This window comes from Podospora bellae-mahoneyi (genome assembly GCF_035222275.1).
Source record: "Podospora bellae-mahoneyi strain CBS 112042 chromosome 1 map unlocalized CBS112042p_1.2, whole genome shotgun sequence".
NCBI lineage: Eukaryota > Fungi > Ascomycota > Sordariomycetes > Sordariales > Podosporaceae > Podospora > Podospora bellae-mahoneyi.
Window position 1 is genome coordinate 21,897 of NW_026946360.1, and position 16,809 is coordinate 38,705.

General features: G+C 36.8%; 4 protein-coding genes across 4 annotated transcripts; 1 reads left to right on the forward strand and 3 right to left on the reverse strand.

Annotated features, from left to right (window-relative positions):
- Nucleotides 1-7,279: 7,279 nt before the first annotated feature.
- QC761_0024640 (uncharacterized protein) lies at nt 7,280-11,318 on the reverse strand (the record flags this gene model as incomplete). The annotated part of the gene is made up of 3 exons (XM_062872132.1): nt 7,280-7,285; nt 9,224-10,805; nt 10,930-11,318. 3 exons carry the CDS (start codon nt 11,316-11,318, stop codon nt 7,280-7,282), a joined length of 1,977 nt encoding a protein of 658 aa, XP_062735963.1.
- Nucleotides 11,319-11,729: 411 nt separating this feature from the next.
- QC761_0024650 (uncharacterized protein) lies at nt 11,730-12,987 on the reverse strand (the record flags this gene model as incomplete). Its single annotated transcript, XM_062872133.1, has 2 exons — nt 11,730-12,367; nt 12,429-12,987. The coding sequence occupies 2 exons, from the start codon at nt 12,985-12,987 to the stop codon at nt 11,730-11,732; spliced, it is 1,197 nt and encodes a 398-aa protein (XP_062735964.1).
- A 607-nt stretch (nt 12,988-13,594) lies between these two features.
- QC761_0024660 (uncharacterized protein) lies at nt 13,595-14,749 on the forward strand (the record flags this gene model as incomplete). The annotated part of the gene is given in 3 exon segments (XM_062872134.1): nt 13,595-13,836; nt 13,895-14,583; nt 14,603-14,749. 3 exon segments carry the CDS (start codon nt 13,770-13,772, stop codon nt 14,747-14,749), a joined length of 903 nt encoding a protein of 300 aa, XP_062735965.1. The 5' UTR covers nt 13,595-13,769.
- A 161-nt stretch (nt 14,750-14,910) lies between these two features.
- QC761_0024670 (uncharacterized protein) lies at nt 14,911-15,739 on the reverse strand (the record flags this gene model as incomplete). The annotated part of the gene is made up of 3 exons (XM_062872135.1): nt 14,911-15,111; nt 15,172-15,378; nt 15,434-15,739. The coding sequence occupies 3 exons, from the start codon at nt 15,737-15,739 to the stop codon at nt 14,911-14,913; spliced, it is 714 nt and encodes a 237-aa protein (XP_062735966.1).
- Between the last annotated feature and the right edge of the window lie 1,070 nt (nt 15,740-16,809).

Consider the following 16,809-nt stretch of genomic DNA (forward strand, 5'->3'; position numbering starts at 1 on the left):
AGTCGAGGCTTAATACTATCGATAAGTATATTACTATAGCTATACGGATCGACGATTAGTAGTTTTAGTGTTGTACGGAGAAGAAGGGTAGTAATAGGGATTACTATAGTAATAAGAGATACTTTAATAATAACCGCTTTAATAATAAATATAAAAATAATATTTTAATATTAATTATTTTAGTATTATATATTTAAGATTAATAAATATCGATATTATATAATAGTAAAAGCTATAAGGCCGGAACTAAAGTAAAAATAACTTTAAGTATTTTAATTATAGTAAAGTAAAATATTTTAAAAAAGATTATTAAGTATTTAAACGATTCGGCTAAAAAAAAGAAATCGCGGCTATTACTATATTAAAGAAACCGAAAATTATAAAAATAATAATTATTAAGTATTAATAAAGTAAAATAATAAAATTAAAAAAAAACTTTAATTAATATATTAAATAAAAGGAAATAAAGTTTTAAGAGTTATAGAAAGTAATAGAAAGGTTAAAAGTAAAGTACGAAGAAAAAAATCTTTAAATATAAGTATTATAAAATTAATTAATATAAATTACTACGGAAATTATTATAAAAATTATTAAAAATAATAATCTTATATAAAAACTTATTAAATAAATAATACCGGAAAAGTAATATAGTAAATATAGATTTATTATTTTATAAAATATATTATAACCTATAAAACTTATATATAAAAGCTAAGAAAAATATTAAAAAAATAAAAAGGTTATTAATATTAAAATCGCGAAGTTATTAAAAAATATATAAATACCTATATAATATATATCCTATAAAGAAAATATAATATAATTTTATTTTAAATATTTAAAATATCGGAAAATATTTTAATTTTAATATATTATATATAAATATATAAAATATTATTAAAGTAAATTACTATACGGCTATTAACCGATATATAAAGTAAGTAAAGAAAGTAAATTATAATTAATTAAAAAATTATAATTAAATAAAAAAGCTTAATAAAAAGATTTAAACGACTATTTTTATAAAAAATTTAAAACCCGGTTAAACTAAAGAATAGCCTTTAGGTTATATAAATCGTATTTAGGTATATAAAATACTACGTCGAGTATATAGAAAATTAAAATACGGACGATAATATATGCTCTTTAAAGGAAATAATACTAGGATAGTACTTAAGCCTAGACTATACTATATACCTACGGGAGAAAGTTAAGTAGTATTATTAAAATAAAATATATAAAATTAAATAAAAAACCGTTATCGGACGAAGATACAAGAAAGTATTAAAGAAATAAGAGATAGAAAATAAGAAGAAGTTAGCCGGGTATAGTTAAAAGATTTTATATTATTAATTAATCCGGAATAAAAAATTATTTTTAAATAATATAACTATTTAAAAAACAATTCGCGGCTTTTCGTAAAGGCTATTAACCTTTAACGAACTATAAACGGTATTTTCGAAGGTATCGATATAAAGTAAAGATATAAAAAGCAACCTAAAGTTTATTAGTAAAGTCGTTATTATATATGAGAAGGTAAGAGAAATAAACGCCTTTAAATTATTATATAATAAAAGGATCTTTAAGTAATAATATTAATAAATAATGATATAAAAATAAACCTAATTTCGTTATAGTTCGTATACTAGGCCTAAATATTAAAAAAAAAAAAGAAGGAATAAATCGTAATATAAAGACTATTTTATACGTAAAAGGTTTATAGGAAAATACTACCCTTAAATATTATAGTCGAAGGAAAAATAATTTTAATTATATTTAATATTATAAATATAGGACCCTCGAAAAATATAATTTTAAAGTAATTATAATATAAAAATTATAATTTAAATATCGATTAAAAAGATAGTAATTATTTATAATTAAAAAAACTTTAAAAATATTTAATTAACGATAGAAGATTAAAAGTACGTACGGAATAAAGTATAAAATAAGTATCCTTTACGGTACTACCGTAAGGAGTTTAAGAAGTAATAATATACTTTATCGATATAAGCGATAAAATCGAAGAAGTAAGGTTAATAACGTTAATAAAAATATTAGAGGTTAATAAATATATTTATTATAATAATATAAAGAAGGGCGAGAAAAAAAATAATACCGGTAGAATATTAAAAATATTTAGCCTTTATAATTAAATATTTAGAGGGGCTTTTTAAAGCGAGGGCCGTAAGATTATAAAATTAAATTAAAAAGAAAAGTTAAACTATAGTTATTTAAAGTATATTATATTAACGATAAGTAAAGTAAAGAACTATAGAAATATTTAAACGAAAATTTAAAAAAGCTATATTAAAGAATTTATATTATTAGTAAAATATTTTATTTTCTTTATACCGAAAAAGGATAATAGTTTATAATTATATATAAATTACCGGTAATTAAATAACAAAACGATAAAAAATAATTACCCGCTACTATTAATATTTAGGTTATAAAGTTAATTAACCGGAGTACGATACTTTATACGCTTAGATATGCCTATTAAATACGCTTATATACGGATTAAAGAAAGAAATAAATAGAAAATAGCGTTTCGTATACCCTATAATTATTTCGAGTATTTTATAATACTATTTAAGTTAATTAATACGCCCGCGACGTTCTAATTTTTCGTTAATTATATAATACGGAAGTACTTTAATAAAATAATAGTATATTATTTTAACGATATTTTTATTTACTTACGTACTTTAAAGAAATATAAACGGTACGTATAAAAGATACTCGACGCGCTATACGGAACCGGACTTTTAATTAATAAAGAGAAAAGTAAGTTCTATATATAAAAAATAATATATTTAAAATATTTAATATTATTAAGTAAAGTTCGTATAAAACCTAAAAAAATTATAGTAATTAAAAACTAACTTACACCGTAATTATAAATATACGTTAAAGAATTCTTAGGGTTTATAAATTTTTATTAAATATTTATTCGAGGGTACGTAAGTATCGCGAAACGTTTTAATTATTTAATTAAGAAAGATATAAAATCCTAATAAGGATAGGAAAAAAAATAAGCTTTTTAAAAACTAAAAAAGATTATTTTAAAGGAACCGGTACTTAAATTATTAAACCTTAATCGATTATTTAAAGTTAAAGTAAATATATTAAACTATATAATCGGTAAATAATTAAAATAAAAAAATAATAATAATAAATTATATTTAATAACTTTTTTCGAAAAGCTTAAGGAAATACGTTAAAACTATTTAATTTATAATAAAAATTATTTACTATTATCGAAACGTTCGAAAAGTAAAAGCTATATTTTAATAATATTAAATATAAAATATAGGTCTATACGGATTATAAAAATCTACGGTACTTTACTATTACGAAGATCCTTAATGTACGGTAAATATAATAGTTAGAGTTCCTTTCGGAATTTAATTTCTAAATTAATTATAAGAAAGGATCGGAAAATATTAAAGTAAATATATTTAACCGGCGTACCGATTACTATAAGGATATATTTAAAGAGTTATTATTATTATTCGAAAAGGCGTTTAATAATATTTTTAAATATTTATTATAACTGTAAATAAAGTATTATATAATATATCGGAAAAAAGTTACTTTTAATAAATATTAAAGGAAATTAAGTATTAATATTATAAAATAATATTAGTAAGAAAAACTAAAGCTATAGGGTATTTAAAAAAATAATTAGGGAAGGCTATAGTATAGAAATCGGACGTACGTAAAGTTAAGTAATCGGATAATATTAGTAATAAATATTTACGTATCGAAGTTCGGAGGATATATAGGTATCGCTAAAATTATAAAAAAAATTAAATAGTACTTTAATTAATTAAGGATTAAAGATAACGTTAAGGAAGCTATTTAATTATATTATATATACGAAAGAACGAAGGTTATAAAGTATAAACTTTATAGATTTTTAAAGCTATTATTAATAGTAAAACGGCTATAGAGTTTAATTATTATAAACTTTATTATTAAATTATTAAAGTTTAAAAATATAGTAATTAGCGTTAAATATAATAGTATATTAACGATAATTAATAGGCTTATTAAATAAATATATTTTTTATTATATAAAAATATTTAATCGGTAAAGTAATTAACGGATATAATATTATAGTATATTATAGTAATATATATATAATTAAAAAGGTTTATTACGGATTATAATATTAAATTTATATTAAAGTTTTAAAGAATATTAATAACGAAGTTAAGAGTAATAAATAAAGTGTTATTAGCCTATTATTTTTAAATAAATAGTTAAACGGAGCGGCTTAACTAAATTGTAGAATAATATTTATAGAATTATATTAATTTTAAATAAAACGATTAGGTTAAACTATTATTTATAGTATAATTAGCGTATAATATATTGCTAACGGAAACTACGAAAGTTATATCCTTTTTTACGAACTTCGATTACGAGGCAGACTTACGGTAAGGACTTACGGTTAAAGTACCTAGGGCCGGAATTAAAATAAATAAAATATATATACTTTACGGTAAATTTAAATAAAAACTAAAGTTTATAAAGGAAAAAATACGGAAATACTATAATATTAAAAGGCTTAAAGGACCTCGCTTTAAAAAAAAAAATATAATATTTCTTTTTATATATAATTTATATACTAAAAGACTTAGTAAGAAGCTAGATTATAGACGAGTAAGCCCGTTTAAGGTTAAAAGGAAAATATCGGAAACGGTATTCGAACTAAAGTTACCCCGTACGATACGTTTATAATTATATACTTTTTATATCTCGTTTCTGGAGCCCGTATTACCGGTAAGTAAGGCTAATATATAGGTTATGGCGGAGGATAAAGAAAAAAAGTACGATATAAAAAAAATATTAGATTTATAGTTTAATAAAGATTATTTAAAGTATTTAATTAATTAATTAAAATATTTAATTATAAATAATTTATAAAAACTATAAATATATTTTAATTACTTAAAAAAACTAAAAGAATTTTATTAATAATATTTAAATTAACTAAAATCTAAATAAATAAAAAATAATTTAAGCGTAAAAGGACTTTACCGGGCCCTCTTAAGTTTAAAAAAACTTTAATAAAATTCGAACTTACGCTTTTAGTAAAATAATTAATATATTATATACTATATTACGAGGTTAAAAAGTATAAAGAGGATTAAATATAAATAATACTATACGCTTTAATTACTTTAAAAGGTAAAAAGTATATTATTAGCGGTATCCTACGTAATTAAGAAAGAAAGACTAACTATACCGGAATTAAAAGAAAGATCGGTAAATTAATTAAGGCTTAAAGTAGGATTTAAAAAGGAAAAAGTTAAAGTAAAAGTAATAGTAAAAGAAAAAGTAACGGAGGTATTCGTTACCGGTAAGCTATACGGGATAGTAAGCCGCACGGAGGACTCTCTCTCTTCTTCCTTAAAGAGGCGAGATTCGCGACGAAAGGTAATAAAGGCTTGTATTTCGAAGGTACGTAATTATACTTTAAAACGAAGGAACTTACTTAAAGTAATTTATTTTTCGGTATCTAAACGTTTTTTCTCCTTAATAAAAGGATAGACTATAGGGTTAGTAAAGAAGCGTACGGTAGTCTAAAAAAAGACTTACGATCTATACTATAAATATTATAGTAGGAGCGACTCGACTTAATATACGGAAGGCATCGGTCCTATCGAAAGGAAGCTACGTATTTAAAATTATTTTTTTTATAATAGGTATATTCGGGTATAATAAAGCCGAATTTTTTAAAGAAAAGTATTTAATTACGGCGACGGTTAGTATTTATATAAATAGGTTTCTTTATACGGTTAAATATAACGGTAGGATAAAAAAAAAAAATTTATTATAGGGGTACTATAGGAAAAGGGGATTAAAGATTATTTTAAGAATATAGTTGCCGGGACGTCGACCTAGGAAGAGAAGTATTATATTATAGTTAATTTAACGGTAAGCTACGTAATATATAAGGCGCGGGGCGTCCCTAACTAATTATTAAGAAAACTAGAAAGTAATTAATTAAGGCTAGCTAAAAGTATTACGGCGCTAAGAGACCTAAGTAGTCTGTAGGATGTAAAATGCTACGGGTAATCGAAGGTATAGCACGATAAGTACTTTGTAAAATGTAAAGTGCTAGGAATAATCGGGGCCGTAGTAGGGCGAGTACCTTAGGGCCCCGAGGTCTATATATACGGAGGAACTGGCTAGTGTAGATAGATAGTTCCGCAGTATATAATTCAAATTATATTCACGGCATTTTATATTTACATTGAGATATCTTATCGTACAATGTCTAGCTATACCGAACCAGGATTATTCAAAAGTAGCCTTCAACCGGTATCCCTTTTAGAGGTTCTGGATAGGGGTTCGTTATAAATATTTTTTAAAATAAATAATTATTTTTATATAATTAATGAATAATGAAAGAAATATTAAATTTACATTGAAAATATAGTAGTTCAATATAGACTTTATAAAATTAATTTTCAATATATTAAAGATACACATATTTTTATATTATTTTTAAAAAATAATAAAAGTGAATAATGAAAAGAAAGATAGGAGTATATAATAATAATATTTAATTTAAAAGTTATTTTAATTTATTTATTAATTATATTAAAGTAGTAAAAAAGTAATTTAAAATTTAATATAAATATATTAAAGTAAGGGTTAGTAGAAGCTTAGATTTTTTTTAATATCTGAAGCTTATATATTATATATAATATAAATTTTAAAATATATTTCAAATTATTTTTATATATTTGATTATATATGAATTTAATAAATAATATATATTTTATCAAAATATTTTCATATTAGTTTTAAATATATTATATAACTATAAATATACTTTTTATAAAGAATTATTTTTGTTATTAAAATATTAAAATATACATTATATTAATAGAAATTATAATAATACATAATACTATTTAATTATACAAATTAAAATATTTAATTTAAATATAATTCATTTATGAAATCATATTCTAAAACTTTAATTTTAATTTAATAATAATAATATGATTAAATTAAGGCTAATTTAATATAGCTTTAATATGAGGAGTTTAAATAGGGGAAGGGTAAGTTATATTAGAATAAATTATATTAATAATATTTTAAATAATAAAGTTATGAAAAATGATTCAAAGATTAATAATTAAATAATATATAGGGCCTTTAATAAAAATAAAAAAAATTAAGAATATTATTAATTTTTTTTTTAAATTTTATAAAGAAGGTTTTAATATTAAGGAATATAATATAATATTTTTAAACCTTCATTTTTTATTAATAATACCTTTTTAAAAATATATAAAGGCCTGAATTTATTTATAAAACTCTTTCATTTTTATGTATATATAAAATTTATGAAAACTTTTAATATTATTTTTTTTAAAAAATATATTAAGTAAATTAATTAAAGATTTATTAATATTAATAATTTTAAATATAAGTTTTAAGTATAATTATGACGAACCCCTATCCAGAACCTCTGAAAGGGATACTGGTTAAAGGCTACTTCTAAATAATCCTGGTTCGGTACAGCTAAACAGCGTACAACAATGGCTTGTCTCGATCACAACAGTTTAGATACCAACGATTGTGACTTGTATTGCATACTGCGGAACTGTCTATCCACACCAGCCAGTTCCTCCGTATATATAGACCTCGGGGCCCTGAGGTGCTCGCCCTGCTACGGCCCCGATCACTCCTAGCACATTGCATCCTGCGAAGTGCTCGTCGTGCTATCATCCCGAGCATCTTGCATCCTGCAGAGTGCTCGTGCTTCTTGGCGCCATAGCACTTTTGGCCAGCCTTGATTGGCTGCCTCCTGATTTCCCTAATGATTGGCTAGGGACGCCCCGCGCCCCACGTACTGCACGACCTGCCGTTGGGTTAACTGTGACACTTAGCCGTTTATTTTTTAAAATCTGCTTGCCCTCTGTCCTAAGTATATTGGATAACTTGTACTTAATAAACTGCCATCAAACCAGTTAGCTTAGGCTAGTCGATTAAAGAAATAATATATATATATATATTCGTAACCGAGAGTATAATACTTTTTAGGAATAGTATCATTTTTATAACGCTAGCCCGCCATAAACTATTTCCAATATATTATAATAGTTCCTTCCGCTAGGTTTGAGTTATCTTCCGCACTATTAATACTAAATATAATATTTCTAGCCCAATCCCAAAAAGACCCAAGAAGGAAGGCTACGTTGACGTTCACAAGAAGCCCGAACCTCTCACCTGGGTAGTGTTTGAGCCCGTCTTTGAAGCCTGTATAAGATTCCTCCATCCAGTGCGTAATGGGACTGGTGTTGTCGTCACCCCGTGTGAATGTGAAGATTTTTCTGTTTCTGTCGTCCTCTCCCAAGGTGATGAACCATTCGCACAACTTGACAACATTAACGAGAAGTTCCATGTCATTGAAACCGTCTACAACAAGTCCCATCCTGCTATTTAATAGGACAAGCTCAAGCCAGGCAGCAAACATCGTGGTCGTCCTCCATAGCAATGGTGGCTTATCCTGAAACAAAGCCTGCCACGAAACGGCGCGTCTACTCGGAATGATGTTTCCAGTACGAAGCAGATAAGACACCGTATTGAAAGAACTTCTGAGGCGTTTTGTTCTTTCGTATATTGAATACCACAAGAAAGACGACGCGTGCCGTGTGTGCAGCGCAGTGAATAGCAGGTAAGTCCGGTAGCTTGATGAAAATGAACCAAAGGCTTTCTCATTATGCTCGATGTCATGTATGAACCACGGTGTAGGAGCCCATTGTGCCATTACACCAAGGAAAGTAGTTTGTAAAGCAGAGAGGGCCTGGAAGAACCATCGAGATTTCTGGGAAATACGGCGGAGTTGGTGAATGAAGCATATGAAATTGACCCCATATTTGAGCTCCATTGATGTCCCATTTATGGAAGAAGCTCCTGAAACGAATAGTGAGACAGGGTTCTGCTCGTACCTCATGCCCCAAGATAGCTGGCTGATGACTGAGACGAGACTCTCATTGCCACAAGGGACGGTTTCGGATACATAACCTTTGGGGTCGAAAAAAGCGGCCATCTCAAGATAGGCTTCCATGAGGCTCAAAGTACGATCTGCCGGTGTAGAGCTGTCATATTTAAGTATCGCTGACCTTGCACGGTTTCTTTAAGAAAGTCCTTGGCCGAGCGATGGATGAAGTTGATCTTCGGCCTTACGTTTGGCTTGGACTCAGAGACTTCAACCAAGCCAGCAGATCGGGCCACAATTTCCCTCCCAAATTTTGAACGACTCTTGATGAACTGATCACCAGCCATGGCAACATTGCTTTGATCGTTTATCATCGCAGATCGGAACGCGGCATTGTTGGCTAGGAATATGGCAGTGGCACCCCCGTCCGGTCCAAAGCACCCTCCAAACGCAACACCGTACTCATCGTGATTGAGAAGGAGGTTGAGGTACCTCGCGGCCTCTTCGCGATACACCTGGTTATCTTCATTGTGCCGGTTCCACTTATCCTGGTACAGTGCGTTCAGGCCGTCGGGTAAAGCGTCCAGTCGTCGTTGAAGCTCATCCGGTGAATCCTCATGAACTAAACCCCTTTGAAGACTTTTCACGGTCAGCGCCGCCCATAAGAAAACGCCATCTGCCCTGTAGGCAATCTCGCCGATCAAATCACGGAATGAATCTGAACGCTCAAACTTGGCAGCTGTGCAAGATCGCCGCTGCTCCTTGGCAAAGCTTTTAATGTCGCGTCTTGTGAGGTCCTGGACTCGAAACGACGGTCTTATACTTAGTTGCCGATTGAAGATTACCTCCGGGCGACTCGATGCGCAAACCTTCATGTTTGGAAGCGTGCATATATCATTGACAAGTTGCAAGAGTGCAAAAGATCCGTCGGAAGGATCGACTTGGTCGAGGCCATCGAGGAATATGAGGGCCGGTACGCACGAGCTTGCGAGAACATGAAGAAGTGTTTCCCGCAACTCCTTTGTTGACCAATCAGTGTAAACCTCCTTTGACTTTGCTTTGCTGGAGCCAAGCTGCCGGACGATATCAATGTAGACTTCCACACGTTCGCTAACCAGCTGGTATAGCAAAGAGCACAGGAGTCCCCTGATACTTCGTTCCATCTCTTGGCCAGCCAGCCAGAAGAAGTGGGAGATCATTAGAGCTCCAGGGTAAGCCAGCTCTAGATGTCTCCTTGTCCGGTGATCGTGGAGCAGGAATTTCATCAATGTGCTCTTTCCAGATCCTGGCTTGCCACTAATCCAGAAAAGTGGTTCATTGACGGATGTAAGCCATTCAACGAGACCAACCGACACTTCTTCTTCGTCACTCGAATCCTCATGTACGCTCTCAATGTCGCTTCCATACTGGCTAGTTCCGTCAGATCCAACATCGTCAAGCCCAGAGCCTTCAGAAGAACTGTCGTCGGATGTTTCTGCATTGGCTGATGTTCTAAACACCCACTCAAACGTTGTGATGTAGCTATCGGTGACATTGTTCCGTCGTTCGTTCATGCTTGGGTACTTCAAGCTTGCTAAAAGCCGTTGCAGGTCGTCACGTTTGGCGAGAAGAGCTGATTCTTCTTGCAGTCGCGTAGAAAGCTGGGAAACATGTTGGCGTGTGTGTGTGGACTCGCTAGCTATTTTGGTGTTGAGGTTACCGAACTCGTTGTTGAACAGCTCTGTTAACTGCGTGTGGCCTTGCGAGCGAGCGTTGATGAAGTGCTGCAAAGTACTCTCCAGACCAGAAAAGCCTCGACTAGCCTGGATCTCAAGAGCCTTTCCCTGAGTACTGTTGAATCTTCATGTTAGAACTCTCCAGTGGATATGGATGTGTCGCGGCCAGGCTGCCGAACATGTAGGTCCAGGACCACTTACCAGATATCAGCCAACAGATTGTTTCCAGAGCCTTTTACCCATCCATCATTGTCTTCTCCAACTTTTCAATTTTCCGCCGATGAATCAAAACCTTCATAGTTTCTAGTAATGAAGTCGAAAGTTTTCCCCGTGAGGAGGAAGGGCATATCTTCGCAATCTCCGCTTCCAGCTCTTGGGCCGCCCCCACACTCCTGGTAGCGATGGCCAACAGTTTTGTTTCGTTGGCGTTTAATTTCATTGGGATAAGTGGAGTGCACCGCTTTTCCACTATTTCGCAGAACCCCTTTAGGTCTTGAACTCGGTCGTTGAGGGTTGGGTCTGGTGTGCCTGTCTTTAAAATCTTGCGGCACGTCGCGAATGTCAACTCGGCGAAGGTGATGACCTGCATGACGCCGCAGGCGAGTGAAAAGGCCTGCATGCCGGACATCTTCTCCTTCTGTCGCTGAGATTCCAAGAACAGGAGCTTCCTGTGTCGGTTTGTCTGGTTGACAATCAAGAAGGGACAAGTTGGTGCCTATGCTGTCGTGCCTCATTGCCGATCGGAATGGACAGGCACCCAACTTCACGCATAGGTCCCTGAGGTATTTCTGCAGAACGACGGATAACTGACCAATAAAGGTTGAAAGGCTTCACTCCAGTACACCTAGACCACCTGAAGTCAATATTTCAATGTTGCCCAATACCGTGGCGGAGTAAGCACTCCAGATGTTTTGATCAAAGAGATTGATGATCGTTGCATATGGGATCGATACTCTCAGGGATCCCTCCATATATAGAGCAACATATGGGTACAGTACACCTGGAGACCGTGATAGATACCATTCCTAATGAACACCCCCTACACCAGCCGCATTCGCAGCAACACAATAGAAATGTGCCAACGTCTCCGCACAGTCCCAATCCTTGTTACACAGTACTGCCACCCCCAATCGTCGATTGCCCTCCAGTCAGCTTCCGCACCCACAAGCCCCGGCGCATCAGCATGATTGACATTGTAACGAAACAAAGCCTGACATCTCAAGCACCTCGCCTTGACCGCAAAATCTGGAACCGTCATAGGCAAGCACCTCTCATTGGCATGGTTCGCAAAACGCGCCGCTTGATTCTGCCAGAGTGTAATGGTGCCTGATCTAATAATCTCGGCGGCATTGTCCGACAGAATCCGAGCGACATCCTCTTCTGCGTCGTAGAACTCTTGATACACGGCATCAGATCGTCCGACGACATTGAATGCCGGCTGTCCACCCCCGCCGAGCAGGACGATCGGCGGCAAGGTTTGACGCTGAGCACGAGCATAATTGGCCGCCGCCCAGAGAGATGTGAAGTGGAACCAGTTGTCTTTGGAAGTGGTGATGACGTGGGTGCCGTTGTTGGCACCGGCACAAACGAACATGACCCGAGGGAGGCCGCGCTGTTGGTATACATGGTTGCGTGGGCGACATGTCAGGAGGTTGTTCAACGAGTTGCGAAAGGCGGCTGGCCAAGACGTGTTAGAAAGATAAAGGTGTGGATACTTTTCCAGGAAGTTACAACATACCCAAATTTGGCGATGTATCAGCGACAATACGTAATAGCAATTCTAGAAACCCCAGAGCACTGATGTTTTGAGAAGTATCCTCATCCGAATTAGTCCATTGATTAATGTCGGTGAGAATCCCTCGGTGTTGGGCGTTATGTGGAAGTTGTTCGGCATTAGGAACGTTGAAAATTCTCCTCTCGATAGTCTCAATCGTAGCGGAAATTCCCCAGAGAAAGTCAAGGAAGTTCAGGTCAGCCGTGGTGGGGAAGCCGCCCCCAAGGCGATACCGACGTTCCCGAGCTACTTCCCCCATCGGACCGAGTACAAGCCAGTAGCCAAGCCGAACAAGATCTACGGCATCATCAAGATGCACTCCACCGGCCCCGTGACCTATCTGAGCGGCAGACACGATGTTGAGAAAGTCTTGATACAGAAGCCAAATGTTTCGAATGGCATCTTGCGCACATTGCCAAGTGTCCTGGAAAATAAACGGCTGGTTTCTGATCTGTCGTCTTGCAGCGGCCCGGGTTGGGGCTCTTTGGTTGTAAATGCGCGGGTGCTCTCTGAAGACAGCCATACTTAAGAGTATTGTTGAAGAGATATTGACAATAATATTGGCAGATGGGACAGGATTTGCTTAGCTAGGAAGAGATAGACGCCAATGCAAGGGACCTTATATGACTCGACTTTGCAGCATCAAGCCCATCCAACCCGTAACATCTAACCATAAACACTAGGAAGGTACTCGGGTTACCTTGGCTATTGAGCAAAGGATCATTCAAGGAGTGCTCTGCGATACTTTCAGCTCATCCTGAGACTTGGCACGCATACCGCCTTGTACTCAGATCCTGTCCCCAGGAGGTGCAAATGGTGATTCAACTCGGATTAAGATCAGTTTTTATCTGTGATAGATAAACTTTATTGGAGAATGTTCGTCAATGCGCCGCTCTCGAGGGGCGTTCATTTTCTGGAATGGCTGTCATCACAACAGCTGAACTTGACTGCGCCCCCATCGAATGCAACCACACCGCTCAGTACATATCCGCGCTCATGATCCAGGCGCAATAGAGTAACCTGAGCAGCTCCAACAGTGAGGAATTGGAATCCAGGGCCACATTTTGCGCCCAGGTAATATATATGCTCGCTCGTTCTTTATGTCGGGCATCTTCTCTCACCACCTAGAACACACTTCCAACATCCATCCATAATAACCGTTCACTTTGCTTAAAGACGATTCCAAGATCCGACATACCCCCTTTATGTCTCACAGCCAACTCCTGACCCCCTTAACCCCTTAACCCCTGACTGAACCCCTATTCACGGGACCCACTTTCTGTTGACATCCCCACTTTCAACACCATGGCAACCCAAAACAATCCCAACTTTCAGGCCATCAAAGATGCAATCACGGAATCCATCCGGAAAGGTTTCTTCCCCCCATCTTCCGCGTCATATCTCTTACCAGGCTAACCTTTCACTCCCAGACGGCTTACCCACCGACCTCCTCGCCCTCGTCCGCTCCAAAACCCGCTCCCCCGAAGCCTACCTCGCCTGGACCCAAAACAACCTCCTTCAAAAGATCAATTCCCCACCAGCTAAACTGCCCGCCGCTGATGCCTTGACAAAGATCCAGTCCCTGCCAGCCAACTTCACCAACCTCCAAGCCATCATGGCCTTCACCGATGCCCTGAACAATAACTCAGTCCCTATCCCCTTATTCCAGTCAACAACAACTCAATACCTCGTCGTGGTCAAAGCAGGCGCTTTATCCCTCTCCGTACCCCCCATCATTGTCAGTTCCCTGCACCAAACCGATGTAGAAGTAGACAACAGAACCAAAGTCCATCCATTCTTTTGCTCCTTGACCCATCCCTCGTCTACCACTCTCCCAAAGTACGTCTACCCTGTTGGGCAACTATACCACAAACCGTCCACGGGAGATGAATTAGCCGAGACGAACTACGCTGTGGTGATTGATGTTCTCGGTCAGGATCATGGGATTTGGTTGGTTTGGAACAGGAGGGGCTTTAGTGCCGAGGCTGATGACGAGGTGGTTACTGATCCCGCGAAGGAAAAGTCTTTGTTTATTGGGCTAGATGCGACTAAGAACTTTGAGGCTGTTCAGGTTGCGGGAAAGCTTTCTGAGTGGAAATTGGGGGCTGACAGGGCGAGTGTTTTGACTTTTTGGGGAGTTTGAAGGGAACGCAAGGAGGGCAAAGGTGGAAGGGGAGATCGTGGTTGGTGTGGCTAAGGTGGAGGAGTTGGGGAGAGTGTTACCTGGGGCTGGGGTGGTTGATTGGGGTCTGGAGGGCCGAGGCCGGAAGCGTAGGGGATATTAATGTGGGTGGCATGGTGAGATAGGGTTGGAACTTGATAAATAGAGTGACAGAGCTTCATTCTATTGATTAGCTGCGCCTCACTGTGAATCCAATGCCTAGACTTGATAGCCGTTAAACAAAGACACAGAGCTAAAAGGTAACCCCTCATAACCCTTAGATACCTAGTTAGGCCAAAGCTGCGGGCCAGGCATGGGCGCAAAGTTCGGGGGAGGTTTAGCCCAGCTGTCAAGCTGGATCGCCGGGTCACTGATCTTGTAACCGCCCGGGAAGCGGATAGTCGGACCGGGGGCGCGTCCATTGTAATTGCTTGCGATGTTGAGGTGAGCGCACTGGACGTACCACTCCTTCTGCCTGTACGGTGGCTAGAAAGAACCGTCAGCATCAACAGGCAGCGACAACCAGGAATTGGCTTTAAGACTTACGTGGACACTCATCTGCTCAATACGCATCAGATACTGGCCAGCGGGAATCTCAGACGGCAGACGGAATTGAAAGTTCTTCTTGTCGCGGGTGAGCCAGCCCTGGTCGGTGCCGTTCCAGGGCATCATCGTGCCGAGCTGGTAGACCTTGAACCAGTCGCCCGAGCCATCATAGTCGCGGACGTCGCCGGGGGCTTTGGAGAGGTAGATCTGGGAACGGGATCGTCGTCAGTATTTGTAACACAAAGTGATGTCAAATGCTTACAGTAACCGGTCCTGGGTGGTAGATGCCAAAGTCAAGGTGCAGGTTGAACCCAACAGTGTCTCGACCAGCAGTGACCTGTGCCGTCTTGGGCTCGCGGCGGTGTCTCCAGGAACCCTCGTTGCAGCGGAAGTCGGGTGAGTTGATCCAGTCGTTGTTGTGCGGCATAAAGCCGAAGTCGTGTTCACGGACATACTCAAAGGCGCCAGTGCGCACACCGTTGAGCATCAGGTGGGGAAAGAGAAAGTGCGCGGATGCCAGCTGAGGAGCAACCGCGAAGGCAGCCACGGTAATGGTAGGGAAGTGCATTGTGACCAGCGCTCTCAGGGGTAATAGTGATAGAGGGTTGAGGATGAGCTGAAGAAGATTGGAACAGACAAGACCGGGAGAGTAGCCCCTTTTTATGCTTTTCACTTTACATCTAAGCCCCAACTGCCGTAGATTTCCATTTGAAGCGCTTGTGATGGCTGTTCGCGTACTCGGTTGACCCAAGAGTGGGCTTCTTCTAGATCTGGTAGCTAACCAGGGGCAACAACTGGTACTGTGCACGTAGCATTCTTAGGTATGGACAAGCTAAGGCACATATGTCAATCTCAAGCCGCGCTTACAGAGTTGACCTATTTGGAAACGGAGTGGAAGTGGTCCGGAACGGAACAATTTTGTTTCTTCCAAGTCTACCTCGATTGTTCCTTATTCCAGGGATAGCTATTGCGCAACAAATGACCTGGAATTTCGACAAGAGACTTACAACCTCTTTGAAGCTGCTTGGCTTAGGGGTCCGATTTCAATCTGGTTCAACTGATTATCGTGAAGACTAGCGATATCTTACTGACTTGATAGATAATATCTTTCTCTACACAGATGCAGCCAACTGGTAGTATGTCCAGATGTTCTCCATGATAATGGCTTCCAGAGACTGAAGGATGTGAATGCCGTACTGTCGTTGGTCAAGGCCAACTAGGATTTCCGAGCCTGTCTTCCCCCGTTGCCCAGTACCTGGTTGCGCTCATCTCAAGTCATATACCTCGTTCATGGACGACCGTATCTCTACCACAAAAAGACAACAAATTTTCCACCCGCCCCTATGAACAATGCCGTCCTTGAGCAACAAAGCGGCGACTCTTGTACTGTCAACAATTGTCCTCCAATGGCTTCGACCCAACACACTCACTTGACATAAACTCAACATCAAGACCCCATCGGCCCCAAAGATGAGAGGCTCCAACGGTCGGCAGTTCATATTAGCGACGTCGTAGTCGCTTCAACTGAACCTGAAACGACGCAGCGGTACAAAGCGCGCCAATCAGGTACGTCCCGTCTTCTGGTTAAACTCCACCACCACGGTCACGGATGGAGGCTGTCCGGGAATTTGATGTTGA